Here is a 17,016-nt window from a genome sequence, read left to right on the forward strand (position 1 = left end):
ACCAAATTGTGGGGGGGGGGCATCACATTCACAGCGAGTCTTACTCATGCTCTCTGGCAGCTCAGCAGCCCTGTGGGTTCTCACGTGTCCCTGCTGTCCTGTTATGAGCCATCATTCCCCCCCCCTTCAGCAGAGAAGTGTGTGGGATGGGAGGGTGTCATGGAGACAGGGAACTGTGGTGTCTGGGCTGTGTGTCACAATTTGGGTTAGTATCTGGATTTCAGACGCAATCGCATCGTCAGTGCAATTATTGTGTCAGCTGCAGGTTTGAATTCCCAGGTTACATTTAAAAAAATATCTAAGATTTTTATTCCTGTTCAGCTAACTCTATTTTTTTCTGTCCAAATTAAAATTCCTCCTTCTCAAATAATGGATGTGGAATTTTCCGAGCACTGAAAGTGAATTGTTATAATTCAGTAAGAGCCATATCTTTTTCTGTTCTACATATTTGGACTTGTTCTGAATAGAGGACATAAGGAGAACTTTCAGCCATCCAGTGAATTTGAGAATCTGAAGTTACCCCACAGTCCCTGAGCAGAGGCTGGAGCACTAGTCTGTTGTCGCCACAACAAGAAGAAAAAGAGTTGGGTTTTTCATACCTTGCTTTTCACTGCCTGGAGGAATCTCAGAGTGGCTTACAGCCGCCTTCCCTTCCTCTCCCCACAACAGAGGCCCTGTGAGGCAGGTGGAGCTCAGAGAGTATTGAGAGAACTGCTCTGTGAGAACAGCTTTAAAAGAACTGGGACTGGCCCAAAGTCTCCCAGCTGGCTGCGTGTGGAAGAGAAGTGGGGCATCAAACCCACCTCTCCAAATTAGAAGCTGCCGCTCTTAACCACCGCATCAAGTTGGCAGCAGAACCTTTTGGCATTTTGAGGAGTAGAACATTTATGGGAGCATAAGCTTTCGTGAGGTAGAGCTCACTTTTCCCCAGTTACTGGATCCCCAGATCTTCCAGAGGATCACTAGCCGTTCCAGTGCCCAGAAGGAATGCCAACCTCCAGGAAGAACCTGGGGATCCCCCAGAATTACACCTCATCTCCAGCTATAGAAAATGGATGCTTTGTAGGCTTTATGGCAGTGGCCCCCAACCCCCAGTCCGGGTACCGGGACCGGTCCGTGGATCAATCAGTACCTGGCCGCGGCTCCTCCTCCCCGGCTGCTGCCTCAGGGGCTGCCCTGCCACTCTGACACTGGCTCACCTTTGGTGCTCTCCAGCAGCCGCCATGGCTGGGGCTCCCCCTCAGCGTGGCACTGCGCAGCTGCTGCTGGCAGCACCCCCCAGCGGGTGGTGGGAAGTCAGGGGCGCTGGCGGGAAAGCAAGTGGAGCAGGGGCTCAGGCAGCGGCGGTGATGTCCCTCGGCAAAAACTACCCCCCCCCCCCCGGGCCTCAGTAAAATTGTCAAGCATTGACTGGTCCCCGGTGATAAAAAGGTTGGGGACCACTGCTTTATGGCATTGCATCCCACTGGGGTTTCTGTCATTCTCAGCCTCTACTTCCAAATCTCCAGGAGCTTCCTAACATGGACTTACCCACCCTGTAGGTCTGTAAAGGGTGTGTAAGCAGCTGGGCTGTTTGCGGGAACCGTCAGTTGTTCTCATGGTTATCTTATCTTAGGGTAGTATACGTGAGATATTTTGGAGGATCTCAGTGTTTCCCTCCTCCCCCATGCATTCTCCTAAATAACTGTGCATTTTATTGCAATTATATGAGGACGAAGGGGCACCAGGGATTGGTTGGAGGTGCTCAAAACATCCTGAATACATTTTGCAAAGGTCTTTTGTGCCTCGGTATTTCATTTTTCTAAATGGTCTTTGAAATTTGGCATGCCAGCCTTCAACAGGGGCCTGGAGACTCCCCCTTCCTGCCAGAATTACAGCTCATGTCTAGATTACAGAGATCAGTTCCCATGGAGAAAATAGGTGCTCTGGAGGGTAGACTCTATGGCAGGGGTGACTAAACTGTGGCTCTCCAGATGCCCATGGACTACAATTCCCATGAGCCCCTACCCACAGAAATCCCTGACCTGCCCAACCTCCACTGCTAAATACCCAGGAGTTTCCCAACCTAGATCTGTCACCCCTCCCCCATCCCGCACCAGTGGCCAGAAGAGGACCTGGCAGCCATATCTGAAATACATTTTGTGTGGGGTTAAAGGTGGGGGCTGAGGGGAGTCGCCAGCCATTTTTAGGAGCTCTCAGTTGTTAGGGGGAGTGGAGGGTGTTTATGCCGGAGCCCTACAGGCCCTATAGGCTCAGTGCCTTCCCGTAGTAAACTGTGCCGTTCCTCCGGCCACGTGGGAGGGATAATTAATACATCCTGCTGGCGTGCCAACCAGGCCTCATTTTCCAGGGTCTTCTTCCCGGCCCTGAGCGTTGTTGCGACAGAACCAGCTGGTCAAAGAGCTTTGTGAGGAAATGAAATGTTGACGGTCTGATTACGTCCCGGTTTGTCCCTGCTCACAAAATCCGGGGAGTCTCCTCAGAAGGCCTTTAAAGGCAGCCCTTTCTGAGGCATCAAAGGGATGTCTTCTGGGCTTACAAGGAGCAGCTAGAGCAGGGGTAGGCAAACTGTGGCACTCCAGATGTCCATGGACTACAATTCCCATGAGCCCCTGCCAGCATCCGCTGGCAGGGGCTCATGGGAATTGTAGTCCATGGACATCTGGAGGGCCACAGTTTGCCTACCCCTGAGCTAGAGCCATGCAAGCCCAGGGCAGAGTTAAAGCACCCGTGGAAAATCAGCGATACAAAGGGGGCTTAATTCTACAATCCGAGGGGGGGGAGAATTTCGTAGATTTCTTTTGTGCTTAAAGAAATAGGATTGAAAGAGGATCCGTGCCCATGTGCCAAGGTTGCAGAGGCGCAGGGAATGTGGCTTTCATGTTCCTGCTAGAATGCGCGGCTCTGATAAAAGAGAGGAATGCTCTCGTGGGGATTTTTAGATACCACCTGTCTGCAGGCCCAAGCAGGTCTTCCTAAATTGTACTCCCTGCTGTTAAATAAAGGCCTACGCGTAGGCAGCGGTCGACACAGGCCGTGTGGCTACCGAGCTAGAGAGAAGCCCCTGAGTATTCGTGACTCAATCAGAGATGAGCTCCATTGGCGAGGGAAGCAGAAACGGGTTGGAGGGGGGAGGGTGTAATCTGAGATGTGTTTTCTTCATCTCCTGCAGGGGGAAGAAAAACTGTTTTATTTATTTACATCATGCCTGGAGAAATGTATGTGAAAGGCCTAGGGGCAGTACTGCGGGAGAAAATAATTTTCCTTCCCACTGCACTGTTGGCCTTCTGGGACTATTTCTTCGCTTTTGGTGCGACCCCCTTCCCCTGAGTTTCCACGTCTCCTGTCAACTAGGAGCTTCAGGAGGCAGAAATCCTGATCATCGTCCAACATAGATCATGTGGAGATGATAAAAGCGGGGTATAAAAACCAGCTTTTTTTCTAAATAAATGCCTGTATTTTTTTATACCCTGCTTTTCACTGGCCAAAGGAATCTCAAAGTGGCTTACAATCACCTTCCCTTCCTCTCCCCACAGTAGGCACCCTGTGAGGTAGGTGGGGCTGAGGGAGCTTCTGACAGGACTGCTCAGTCAACAGCATTATCAGGACTGTGACTAGCCCAAAGTCACCCAACTGGCTGCATATGGAGGAGCAGGGACTCAAACCAGGCTCACCAGATTAGAAGCCGTCGCTCTTAACCACCCTGGACACCTCTTGCTTTTCACTCCATGAAAAAAATGAGGCAGGGATGTGTGCAGTGGGATGAACCTGCGCCTTTTTGTTGTAGGGAAGGGTCACATTTTGAGCGAATGACTGGCAGGGAAAGAAGTAAGCTGTCCTCTTCTTTTTGGCAGTCCACAGTCTTTGTAGAACTCCCGTCCAACGCCGCATCTCAAAAGAATCAACTCTCTTCCTGTCTGTTTTCTTCATTGTCCATTTTAGCTCAGACAGAAAAAAAATGAAGTGCTTAGATACGTTATGTACAAAATTTTTGAAATATCTGGAAATTAAAATCTGTAGCTTGCACAGGAATTGCACAGGAAGCTTCTGCCACAGGCATGTGTTGAAAAATCTGCACAGCCAATCTTGTCTCCAGTGGCCAACCAGAAGCTTTTCTGGGCAAAGTAGCCCTGTCCATTTTCTGAAAACACTTGGCAGGCCCCAGGAAAGGTGCCAATGGTGTCAGCAACTACTACCTTGTGGACCCCTGTCCTAGTGCAGTGTGCCCAGTACGTATGCTTGAGGAGAGGGTGGCCTTGGGATTTTCTGCCTTTGTTTATTTGATTTACAGACCACTCCTCTCTGAATTCTGATCACAAAAATACCTTGGGCTACCCCAAAGCTTGTAATGACCATTACTTGAAAAAAGCTTGTTGAATTTTGAAAGGAATCCACAACCTGGTAGGAACGTGAGAGCGAGCCTGGTTAATTCTTGGAGAGTTGGGCTGGAATTTTGGACAGCCACCTTTGAGCCCCAGCTTGTGAATAACTGGAAGAAGAGCTGGTTTTGTGTGCCCCACTTTTCACTGCCTGAAGGAGTCTCAAAGCGGCTTACGGTCGCCAATCCTTCCTCTCCCTACTGCAGACACCCTATGAGGTTGGTGGGACTGAGAGAGCTCTGAGAGAACTGTGACAAGCTCAAGGTCACCCAGCTGGAGGAGGAACAGGGGATCAAACCCAGATTAGAGGCTGCTGCTCTTAAGCTGGACACCAGACAGACTCTCCTGGGAGGTCACTGGGTGACCTTGAGTCATTCACAAGCTCTCAGCCTCCCCTTTCTCTGCAAATTGTGAGGACAAAACGGAGAAGCGGAGGAGGAGGACATAAGTTGTTTTGGGTCTCCGTTGGAGAGGAAAGCAGATCACAGATGAAATAAATGAAAAATACTCCTGAGGGATTTTTGGTTCTACTGTCATGTGGGGTCACAGCCAATTGGGGGCCTGCTGGATAATTTTCCACAGCCCTGCCCATTGATGGGCTGGACAGGCCAAAGCCTGCCCTTAAGCCTGCACATTACTCCAGGTTCTGGGATGATTTGGGCCTCCCTTTGAAGAAGCTTCTTGTTTTGTTCAGGGACCTCACAGAAAAAAGTGGGAAACCAGAGGCTGGAGCAGCAGCCACTTCCTCCTCCACTGCCCCTGGCACATGTCGTGCGGCCTCTTCCGGCTGTGCTGTGGATTAGGCTCCAGCCCTCCCCCTACCCACCCCAGTCAGCGGGCCGGTAATGCTTGCTACGGACAGCTCGGTGGCATCTGTTTCGTCAGTCACGTCACAGCACAGCACAGAAGTGGGTTGGTAGGTCACGCAGCAGAGAGCGGGCCGTGGAGAAGACGGGGCGTTGTGTCCCACTTACGGCTCTATTTAAAGTGGCACGGCTGCAAAGCCAGCTTGGGCTTGGGCAGGAGGCTTCTCCTGCGTTGGGAAAGCCCCGAAGGCTCAGGCCAGATCCCTCTTCGCTCTTGTGCCTCCTCCCCCCCCTCCCACACACACACACACACAACCAGGTCAGGATTTTAGTAGGTGGTTTGTAATTCGGAGGGTCCCACAGAGAGATCTGCAGGACCTGGAGGTCAGCGACCCCACTCCCAGCTGGGGAACTCATTATACTCGGTAGGCACCATTCTGCTACACTTAATCAGGTCAAGCTTAGTTCACTTCCAAAGGAGAGCGAAAGTCAACCATAACTGTGCAGGCCTAATCAGAGTCATACCCTTCTAAGCCAATTTCCTGCAATGAATTTAGAAAGGCATAGTGGTTAGGAACGCAGACTTCTAATCTGGCCAGCCGGGTTTGATTCCCCACTCCTCCACATGCAGCCAGCTGGGTGACTTTGGACCGGTCACAGCTCTCTTAGGGTTGTTCTCGTAGAGCGGTTCTGTCAGAACTCACTCAGCCCTACCAGAACTCTCTCAGCCCTGTGGGGAGAGGAAGGGAAGGCAATTGTAAGCCGCTTTGAGACTCCCTTCTTCTTCTGTAACTGCCAGACTAGCATAGATTCCTCAGATCTCGGAAGCTAAGCAGGGTCGATCCTAGTTAGCACTTGGGTGGGAGATCACCAAGAAAGTCCCAGCCTTTGGCTAGGGACACCAACCTCCAGGTGGTAGCTGGAGACCTCCAGTGGATTACAGCTGATCTCCAGGTGACATAAATCTCTTCACCTGGAGAAAATGGGCACTTTGGAAGGTGAACTGTACGGCACTATACCCCACTGGAGTCCTTCCGTTCCCCAAACCTCAAGCTCCACCCCCCAAATCTCCAGGTGTTTCCCAAGCTGGGGTTGGCAACCTTAGTGTCAGCACAGAGGCAGACAATGGCAATGTCCCTCGGTTCATCTCGTTCCTCGAAAATCCCACAGGCAGAGGTGGCCAGTCGGTGGCTCTCCAGATGTCAATGGACTACAATTCCCATGAGCTCATGGGGATTGTAGTCCATGGACATCTGGAGAGCCACCGATTGGCCACCCCTGCACAGGGTGGGCGTAAGTCTGGTGTGAGTAGACGGTGCTCTCTACCAGCAGAGCTGCTTAGGGCTGCCCTGTGAATTCTCCCATTAAAATGAATCCGACTTAAACGTGCTTAGCGTTGGCTGGAACGTACCTTTAATATCACATACATTCCCTAGCAGAAACTTCAGATTGTGCTACCCCTTTTGAGAACTTACAGATCCCCCCCCCCCCGCCCTCTCCCTTTATGAAGGCAGAATTCTGCTTTACAGCCAGGCCTGCCTTTTGTTTCAAAAAACGTTTTGTGAGAAAAGGGATCGTGATGAGTTTTTTTTTTTTTTAAGATTAAGCACGTTTGGAGATAGCTTGAGATTTGTCTGAGGGCTTGAACATCCACGTGGTATTAACAGTCTGTTTTCCAGCTTTACTTTTAATCTATAAAAATAAATGTGATTGGGAGCCACTGCTATACGATGGCCCAGCAGAGACTGGTGAGATTTTTACCAGTTGAGCCCTGGTCTTTTTTGGAGATAAGTGTCTGACCCCTCCATCCCCATCGCTGAATCCTTGACTCCTCCCTACCTCCGCTTTTTACCAAAGATAGGAACAACCCAGGATGTTTCCTCTTATTGCCACAGAATGCAATATCAAGGCCCAAACAACACACAATTTCCACAAAGACTTGCACCCCTAGGGCAGTTGCAGATTCCCTTTGGGAACTCAGTTCTGAACCTTTGGCGGGGAACCAATCCAGATGCAACCTCCACTCACTTTCTTTTCCAACTGGAAGCAGCCCCAGCATGGCAGATGCTCATGGGAATTGTAGTCCTTGGACATCTGGAGAACCACAGTCTGGCCACCCCTGCTTGTTGGGGATAGGGAAAGTATACATGCACTGAACTATTGCACCCCTTTAAAGGTTTCTGTGTACAACTTGATGAATTCTTGCAAATGTTGTGCTAATGAAGTGGTACAAAGATTATAGCTTGGATTAAAAGCTCCATGTTATCTTGGAACATCTTTAAAAAAAAGAAAGAAAGAAAGAAATACCCCAGAACTGTCCTTGAGAGACAATAAAGCCAAGAAATGAGCAAGTCAGCTTGTGGATTAGCACTACAGAAAATATAATTAAACTCTGCAAATCTTCCCATTGGAGCTTCTAAAAACTCCTTAGATAAATCCAGCACAGAGAAAAGCCATCAGCTTTTGGTGGTCCCCAATGCCACACTTTGGGCTGGCCAATCAGCAGGGACTTTGCGCTGGAGTGGGACATATTGCACTCCCTAGATCTCTTCTCCTATCTGTTTCCGTGCTTGGCAGGGGCTGTGCTTTGGATGCAGTTTGCCGGGAAGTTCTCCTATGGAAGGCACATGGAATCTGCAAGACAGCAATGCCAGCCTCCAGGAGGACCCTGGAGTTACAGCTCCAGACTACAGAGATTGGTTCCCCTTGAGAAAATGGATACTTCGGGGGGAGGACTCCATAGCATTTGTACCCAGCTGGGCTCCCTGTCCTTCACAAACTCCCATCTCCAAATCTCCCTGAGTTTCTCAACCTGGATCTACCAACCCTACCCCCTCCCGTCCCCCTCCAGTGGCCAGCGGGGACCTGCCCACCGGGAGGGGGGGGGGAGCTGCCTGCCTTACAGTTGCCACTTATGATTGCTTTTGTGGGTTGCGGTTTCAAGCAGCTGCCACAACTCTGGCTAGAGACAGTATGTTCTTGGTGGCTCTGCAGCGTTGGCCCTGTGGGCCAGGTTGTCAGGGTCCATCTTGAAGACATTCCTGACTTCTTTGCAAAGTCTGGCACAGGAGCAAGTGTGCGAGTTCAGCATTTGGGTCTTGGCAATCGAGCCACCAAAACCGACTCTCAAAACGCATTTCTGTTTGAAATGTTTACAGTTGAAAACTTGCGTCTTAATTGCGCCTGGCTTCGTTCAGTCCTGAATGCTGATCTTCCTTGGCTCCGGGCAGATGTTTCTGCTCCGTTACCGTGAGCTTCTGGCTGCCAGCATTTCTCCCAGTGCGAAAAAATTTGACTTTTTCACAGCATTCCAGTCAAGCAGGAGGTAAATCTCTAGTCAAAACTGGCAAGCGAGAATGCAGTTAGGAAACAAATGGAAACAGTGCATCATTGCTAAAATTAGATGCATAGACTCGGAATCTGGTTTTGTATACTTGGTAGGGAATAGTTAGTAGATGCCGAGAAGTCGATTTATTGTAAGTGTGCAGGACTTAAAGCCCAGCTATAAAAGCAAACCACAGATGTAAAATTCTGGCCTGGTGTGTTAGCTCATCTTCAAAACCTCCTACGTTCTTTATCAGATGAGTAGGAGTTCAGTCCAGGAATGCGGTGGGCAGCTCCCCTGCAGAAAGACTGTGAAGAGGAAGTCACCTCTCTCTCTTCTTTGCCTAAAAACCAAATCTGGTCTATGTGACTTCCTACCTGAGGTCAGCTAGAACTGGCAGAGCGGTATCACTCCTCTCCTGTCAGAAATGGGAATTTGCAGATAGAAGGCCTGAGAGTTTTGTATTAGCTTCAACATTGGAAGGAACAATGTTGAGTTTTTCCCTCCCAGCTGGGGAGAGTTTCCAGCCCTGGAAAGCAGTCAGCTGATGCAGTCTCCCACCGTGCCCCTATCAGACCAAGGCCAGTCTTCGGGAAAGAGGTTGTCACGTCTGAGAAACAGCAAGGAAAAGCATACGCCTTGATTCCCATTTGCGTATTTTGCCCACAAGTTGGCACAGAAGGCTTTGAACAGAGTCCTGGGGGAGGGGGGGTACAAGCATGGTTGTGAACAGCCCTGAGTCTCTGGAGAGAGGGTGGCAAGTAAATGTAAAGGTTAAAAAATAAACAAACTCCCTGCTCTTTCTGAAACACACCCAAGATGCCAGGAGAAGAAGGCAAGTGCGAGATTTAGTTCCTTTACGTATCTCCATAGGCAAGAGATCTTAAAATGTTTCTCCAGTCTTCCCATCTAAGCTCCATTTGGGGCTTCCACAGCCTCCGTCTGCCCTAATCTCCTTTTGCAAGCAGATGGATTCAGGCATCGAAAGTGTGAAACAATAATAAAGCCGTGCCTGGATATTCCCCGTTTCAGGTGCGGATGTAAGGCACGTGTGTATTATCCTTGTAACCCTAAAAACAACCTTGTAAGGGAGGCCATGGTCACAGCCATGTTGACAAGGGTGTGTTGGGGTGGGGGGGGCATCCGGGGTGTGAGGCTGCGGGAAGAGTTGCTTGCCAAAAAGAGTGACCCTGTGAGTTTGTGGTGGAGTCTGGGAGGCCGAGGAGAGTTGAGCAAACCCCTGCTTACTTTTTTTTTTTAAGTAGAAGAAAAAGAGCTCACTGGTTTTTATTTGCCACATTTCTCTACCAGGAGTCTCTTTTGCCAGCATGCTGTTGGTTTGTTTCAAGCCAAGGAAGAGATGGGAAGCTGGTGTGTTTCAAAAACACAGTTTCAGCTTTATTGATTATGGAGTTAAATAAATGAATGAATGAATGAATGAATGAATGAATGAATGAATGAATGAATGAATGAATGAATGAATGAATGAATAAATAAATAAATAAATAAATAAATAAATAAATATAAATAAATCTTTATTCTTCTAACCTCCGCCCCCTTCCAATTCAGCTCAGGGCAGGTAACACCATCATTAATAGCAAACAATTAAAAGATTATAGCATTGTCTAATTACCCCCCAACTAATTACACAACCGATGCGGGGTGGATCTTTCCTCAGTTTCCAGCAGAGAGGTCTCAGCATTACCTGATGGTCTTTCCAGGACCTGACCAAAGGCCCCCTGAAACAGTTCTCCTTTGCTAGTTACGTTCCCGCAGGGCCCTGATCACTTTAGGCCGAGCATTTTACCAGTTTGGGGCCAAGGCTGAAAAGATGGAACTGGTCAAGGCCAGTTTAGCCCAGGGATCCTGAACAGATGCTGGTCTGATGATTTAAATGCTCTTTTTTGGGGGGGGGGGGTGTAAGGAAAATAGGTGCTCCAGACTGTTTAAGCCTTTAAAGCGGGGGTAGGCAAACTGTGGCCCTCCAGATGTCCATGGACTACAATTCCCAGGAGCCCCTGCTAGCAGTCCATTGTAGTCCATGGACATCTGGAGGGCCAGTTTGCCTACCCCTGCTTTAAAGGTTAGTACCAAAATGTTGACTCCGATCCAGTCTTCCATCTGGAGCCAGTGCATCTGGGAGAGCAATGGTGTCATGTGCACCCTCCTATGGGTCCCTGTAAGCACTTGTGCTGCTGCCCGAGTAACAAGTAGGCACTACTGTCCTCGCATTTCTGTAGAAAGTTCCAGTCTCCCTCTTTTGAAATGTTACTGCAGCCTTTAAAAATGGAAGACACTGTTTAGCTTGACTGTAAGTATATCTTTGTACGCACCCTTAAAAGACCACTGCTCTGAGAAGGAATGCAGGGCGCTGGAAGCAGCCACTGGTCTCCATGTATTTGCATCGCACTGAAATGTGGGCTCCTATGGGAACCAAGAGGTTGGAAGGGATTTGTATTTCTGCGCCCTTTTAGAGCCCCAAAGAAGGGGTAGTCAAACTGCGGCCCTCCAGATGTCCATGGACTACAATTCCCAGGAGCCCCTGCTAGCAGTCCATTGTAGTCCATGGACATCTGGAGGGCCACAGTTTGCCTACCCCTGCTTTAAAGGTTAGTACCAAAATTTTGACTCCGATCCAGTCTTCCATCTGGAGCCAGTGCATCTGGGAGAGCAATGGTGTCATGTGCACCCTTCATTGGGTCCCTGTAAGCACTTGTGCTGCTGCCCAAGTAACAAGTAGGCACTACTGTCCTCGCATTTCTGTAGAAAGTTCCAGTCTCCCTCTTTTGAAATGTTACTGCAGCCTTTAAAAATGGAAGACACTGTTTAGCTTGACTGTAAGTATATCTTTGTACGCACCCTTAAAAGACCACTGCTCTGAGAAGGAATGCAGGGCGCTGGAAGCAGCCACTGGTCTCCATGTATTTGCATCGCACTGAAATGTGGGCTCCTATGGGAACCAAGAGGTTGGAAGGGATTTGTATTTCTGCGCCCTTTTAGAGCCCCAAAGAAGGGGTAGTCAAACTGCGGCCCTCCAGATGTCCATGGACTACAATTCCCAGGAGCCCCTGCCAGCGTTTGTTGGCAGGGGCTCCTGGGAATTGTAGTCCATGGACATCTGGAGGGCCGCAGTTTGACTACCCCTGCCCCAAAGGTCCATTCTAGACACCCGTCTGCCGATGAAATCAACTGTGCCTTTTGCACGCGTGGGGAATCCAAGGAGCAGATTATGCATGCCTACGGAGAAGCACACCACTCCTTTGTTTTGCTAGCCGGATTTAGCTGTGTGGGGGTGGGAGGTCTTCCGGGAGTTGAGAAAAGCTTGCTGCATGTTTCACGCACATAATGGAAAATACACACGGCTGTGCTCATGTCGCTTGCCTAACATTTTAGAATATCTGAGTGAACGTGCCCCATAGGAGGGCCTCCCGATGACCTGCGGAAGCAGCAGAAATAGTCAATATCAGACTGCTAACACTAATTGACTGCATTTACAGTCCAACTTCCTTAGGGATGCCAGCTTCCAGGTGGGACTTGGGGATCCCCCAGCATTACAGCTCATCTCCAAAATGCAGAGATCAGTTCTCCTGCACAAAATAGATACTTTGCAGGGTGGACTCGATGGCCTTCCGCCCCACTGAGATGCTTGTCCTCCCCAGTCCCAAATCTCAAGGTGTTTCCCAACTGGGATCTGGCAGCCCTACCCTTCATCCCTCCCCCAAGTAGAGGATGGGGGGGGAGGTTTTTGGCAACCCCACCAATCCTCATAGAGGCTAAAGGAGGATCACAAGTGTAAACAGATGCGATCAATCAGATGATACTTCTAAATCAGCAAGGAAATAGGGCTGGGATTGCAGAAATCGCAAACCAGCACAGCATCCTAGACATGGCTCAGAATGCAGATACAAGGCAGAAAAACGGCATAACACAAGCAGGAAATGATGCAGTGACGTGTCATCTAGCAATGTTGTTAAAAGACCACATCTGTCAACTTTCTGTTTTGTTTTGTTTTTTTATCCCCTGTCTCCTGCAGAAGCTGCCGCGGCCGCCGCTGCCAATCCAGATGGAAATTCGACTTTGGGAGGAGGAGCTACCGCAGGCACCATGGGCCTCAGCGCCAGGTATGGCCCCCAGTTTACCCTGCAGCACGTCCCTGACTACAGGCAAAACGTGTACATCCCGGGCAGCACGGCCACGCTCTCAAACGCGGCGGGCAAGCGCGACGGGAAAGCAGCAGCCTCCGGAGGAGGAGGAGGAAACAAGAAGAAGTCGGGAAAGAAAGAGAAGAAGTAGGCGGCACACGCAGGAGGAGACCGGCGCCACCTGAGACCTGAAGGGCAAAAACACCCAGCACTCCCCCCAATTCATAGCCTGGGATGGAGGATGAATGTGAATCTGTGGATAATAAATTTTTCTTAAAAAAAAAATAAGAATAAGAATAAAATAAAGAACATTCCGAATGTAACGTCGTCGTCGCGTCATCAGGGCTAGGGGTAGGCCCCCTACCCATAGTCCTCGTGATGTCGAAGAATTTGGAAACAAAACAAGATGTAGTCCTGTCGGTTGTGATGCACTTGCTGGGGAAAGGCAGGGGTGCCTGATCGGCGAAAGATGGCCATTGGTTTGCTCCACAGCGATCTGAAGCAACGTAAGAGGCTTAGTGTGAGCACTGTCCATTGTAAATAATTCTCCTGAACAGAGATCTGTATGTATGCATTCCCCACCCCCACCCATGTCAAAGCGCATCATCTCTTCTTCCTACCTGGATGATTGGTTCCCTGCCCCCCACCCCCCCCTCGAACTGGAATCCTTGTTATGAAGTTGATAGGGAGTGCTTTAGTTCCCATTTAAACCTGTTGATTTAAAAGAAATGTTTATCCTGCATTATTAGAAGGGAATGAGATTTCAGGTGCATTATAAACATTTGTCTTTAAGTTTAACCAGCGATGGCCTCAAAAAAAAACAAAAAAAACATCAAAAGCGCAATCGTGTTCTCTGAGAAGCAGGGCACACGAGTCACCTTGCCGTGGGAAGCCTTCCGAGGGCGGGGGGCACAGACACCCTCCCCCCCCCTTATTGATTGATTACCAAGGCCTCTAAAGAGACGTCTCATCTCCATGTTGGTCGGGAATATTTATGTGTACAGTAGATGTTTTTCTGGATCAAGAGTTAGAGAAAGTAGTGGGCCGCTTGCGAGCGTAGTTAGCTGCTGTCCCTTAATGCAGGGGTGGTCAACCTGTGGTCCTCCAGATGTTCATGGACTACAATTCCCACGAGCCCCTGCCAGCAAATGCTGGCAGGGGCTCATGGGAATTGTAGTCCATGAACATCTGGAGGACCACAGGTTGACTACCCCTGCCTTAATGCACTGAAATAGCCCCCGTGAGTCCCCACAGGCAGGCGAACGGGTTCCGATAGCCCAGCAGAGAATGAATGAATGAAAACGGAATGCTTCACCTCTTTCTGCACATCGAGCTGCATGTAGAACCATCGCCTCTCGTGTACAGTAGGACAGCCAGCGCCTCCCACGCTAGAATACAGAAGCCATTGCATGCCGTAACCAGCATGATGTAAATACACTGCCCAGTGCCCACTCCCCTGATGCAACCCGAGTATCGCCTGTCCGCCAGTTGAGTTCAGTAGCAAAATGCATTGCCCCCCTCCCCCCCCCCTCACGTAGGAGCACCGGCAAAGTATGCACGTTCCGTATTGTCTATGCAGCGCACCCAAGACATGCCTGTGGCTTTGCGGGCCTTCGCAATCTGACGTTCAAGGAAACAGCGTGGGGCTGGAGAACGTTCCGGGTCCAGGCATAGAGAAGGGATGCCAGGATAAGTCCTGGCCAATGCTTGCTGACTGCTGAGCCAGCGGCCATCCTGAAAGTCAGCTTGGTCTCCACAGGAGGGTTCTGGTGCAAGGGAGGTCCTCGGGATCTCTGGTCCGTCATCCCTGCCTGGATGCTGCTCAAAGTCCACTGAATTTTTTTTTTCCAAATGCACTCTGGAGTTCTTTTCCTGTGTCGTCGAAACCACTTGTTTTGGGGTTCTTTAACCGTATTATTTAATAGCCTAGGGTTGGTAGGATTTCTGCAGCGCTTCTTCCCCACTCTGTGCATATCCATGGGCGGGCAGGCAGGGAGGGTTTGCCGTGGGCTCTGAGCACAGGGTCTCCCCTGCCTACAGACCATCCGCCTTCCCTTCCCCTGCAGCTGTCCTCTTCTGTCACAGGAGCTGGACCGCGAGAGACCAAGAGCCGGTCTCCTGCAGACACGGAGTGGCCCGAGACTTTTTAAATTTTTGTCCTGAACCACTAACCAGCAGCTTGCCTGAGAGGGTCGCGCCTTCTAAGATCGACTCAGGTTAAACTTCCGACAGCTTTCCAAACCACTGTGGCCCCAGCCTTGCTGGCTGCGCGGTGTTCCCCGCAAGAGCATTACACGCACTATCAGATCCGCTGCCTCCCCCAACGCGTCTACAAAACCAGGACCAGTTTTGCAGGAAGAAAATGTTTTTTTGTCTGCATCTGATTTTTGTACCGATCCCAGTCACCCTCCCCGTGTTTGGTGACTGCACTAGAAACAGTTTACATAGTTAGTGACAAAGGGTACGATCCAGTTGGAAATTCTCACCTACTAGCCCCCCCCCCCCCCCGAACGGCAGACGTGCTCTCGTGCACCTCTCCGTGGGGCTTGCAAGGGGAAATCGCCTTACTGGATCGTACCCAAGGCTTCTTATGAACTAAAGTAGTTATTATGTGACCCTTTTCAAAGTACTGTAGAGGAATCTTAGTTGTCTTTTCTTTTCCTTTAATCAGCAACCTGAAACTAGTGTAGTAGTGCTGCAAACTTAGTGACGTGTAAGGTTTCCGGGTTTTTTTTAATCCTAGTAGTAGTTGACTTGTGGACATCAGTATTTTCTGATTCCTTTGTATCTTCTTTCCGTGTGCTCTTCTGTGCTCTTCAGTGTATGTGGATTGAAACACACTTGTCCTTTCAATGTGTCTAATATTGAACTATACTTATATATTATATATATATGCTTATATCCTTCTTATATCCATATAGGCAGACGTCGATGTGTACACGCAAGTTTTATACTCTAATATTTATATTGCTCTTTTTTTTTTTCTTTGGGAAAAAAAATAATAAAATCTTTTCTTCTGACGAGTTCTGAACATTGTTCCTGGAAGAGGGAGGGGGGATTTTGGTTGCGTGGAGAGAAATGCTTTTGTGCTAGGCTGGTGGTGATGAAGAAGGAAAGTTCCAATTTATGGTGACACCCCTCCCCCCTTGCAGGGTTTTCAAGACAAGAATGTCTAGGGATGGTTTGCCATTGCCTGCCTCAAGGTCACGACCCTGGTATTCCTTAGTGGTCTCCTATCCAAACACTGACCAGGAACAAACTTACTTAGCTTCCATTCTCTGTTGCCGTTGGGCTCCCCTGGCCTATCCTGGTCAAGGCATGCTAGGCAAACAACATGGCATCAGTGACTCTGGTATAGTGATTTAGAGTGGCAGCCTCTAATCTGGAGAACTGGGTTTGATTCCCCAGTCCTCCTCCACATGCAGATTGCTTGGGTGAGTCATGGTTCTCTCAGAGCTCTCTCAGCCTCACCTACCTCACAGACTGTTTGTTGCGGGGAGAGGAAGGGGTCCATTGTAAGCCCCTTTGAGACACATGAGGCCTGCTGAGTGACCTTGGCCCAGTCACTGTTCTCTCAGAGCTCTCTCAGGCTCACCTACCCCTCAGGGCATCTGCTGTGCGGAGAAGGGTAGGCAATTGCAAGGCACTTTGAGACTTCTTCAGGTAGTAAGAAAACAGGGTACAAAAACCCCAGCTCTAAACAGGTTGTCCCATTTTTTATAGCATCTCAAAAACCTGCAACATATTAAGCAAACAGTCACACTTTGAGGTACACGTGAGTCTCCACAAGGGTAGTGATGCGTCCATTGGACAGCCATTCTCCAAAGAAAATCTCACCTGTCTCTAGCCTTGCTCAGCAGCCGGCTTTCTCCGTGTTTGGATGTTTGCACTGCTGTAGGAGACAACCAGCAGGGAGATGAGGCATCGGGGTGCACAAAGACAGTGAGGCAGTGAAGGACACAGTGACTTCTGCAAAAATGGCACCCCCATGAGGTCCCTTGACAAGCTGGGGAAGGTGGAATTATTCTCCCAACCTCCTGGAAGGCAGATCAGACCCCAAAGTTATCATGTACAAGGAAGTGCCTTTCCCGGGGATATACGAGATGTTTTGATGGATCAGAACAGCCCTCCGTCTAGTTGGGCATCCACCAGGAAGAAGGGAGGAGAACGTGGAGGAAGGGCTTGTCCCTCCCTCCATCTCAGCAGCTATTAATTGTCAGACTTTGTCAGCAAGAGCCAAGAAGAAACGCTGCCCCAGGGGGGAAGCCAGGACTGCTAAGCAGGAACCATCGGCCAAGAAGTGTGAATGTGTGGCCAAGTGGGAGAGCAAGAGAAAAGGGTAGGAAGTGATCGTTCACCCCCCA

General features: G+C 49.6%; 1 protein-coding gene across 1 annotated transcript in view; it reads left to right on the forward strand.

Moving 5' to 3' along the window:
• Positions 1 to 15,672, forward strand: part of LOC143823483 (uncharacterized) — a 51,893-nt gene extending 36,221 nt beyond the window's left edge. The window contains exon 4 of the mRNA XM_077309857.1: positions 12,544 to 15,672. Within this exon, the coding sequence (XP_077165972.1) occupies positions 12,544 to 12,803 (260 nt within the window). The 3' untranslated portion in view covers positions 12,804 to 15,672. The remainder of the gene's footprint in view (positions 1 to 12,543) is intronic.
• The last annotated feature ends 1,344 nt before the right edge of the window (positions 15,673 to 17,016 follow it).

Source organism: Paroedura picta, chromosome 14 (genome assembly GCF_049243985.1).
Source record: "Paroedura picta isolate Pp20150507F chromosome 14, Ppicta_v3.0, whole genome shotgun sequence".
Classification (NCBI taxonomy): domain Eukaryota; kingdom Metazoa; phylum Chordata; class Lepidosauria; order Squamata; family Gekkonidae; genus Paroedura; species Paroedura picta.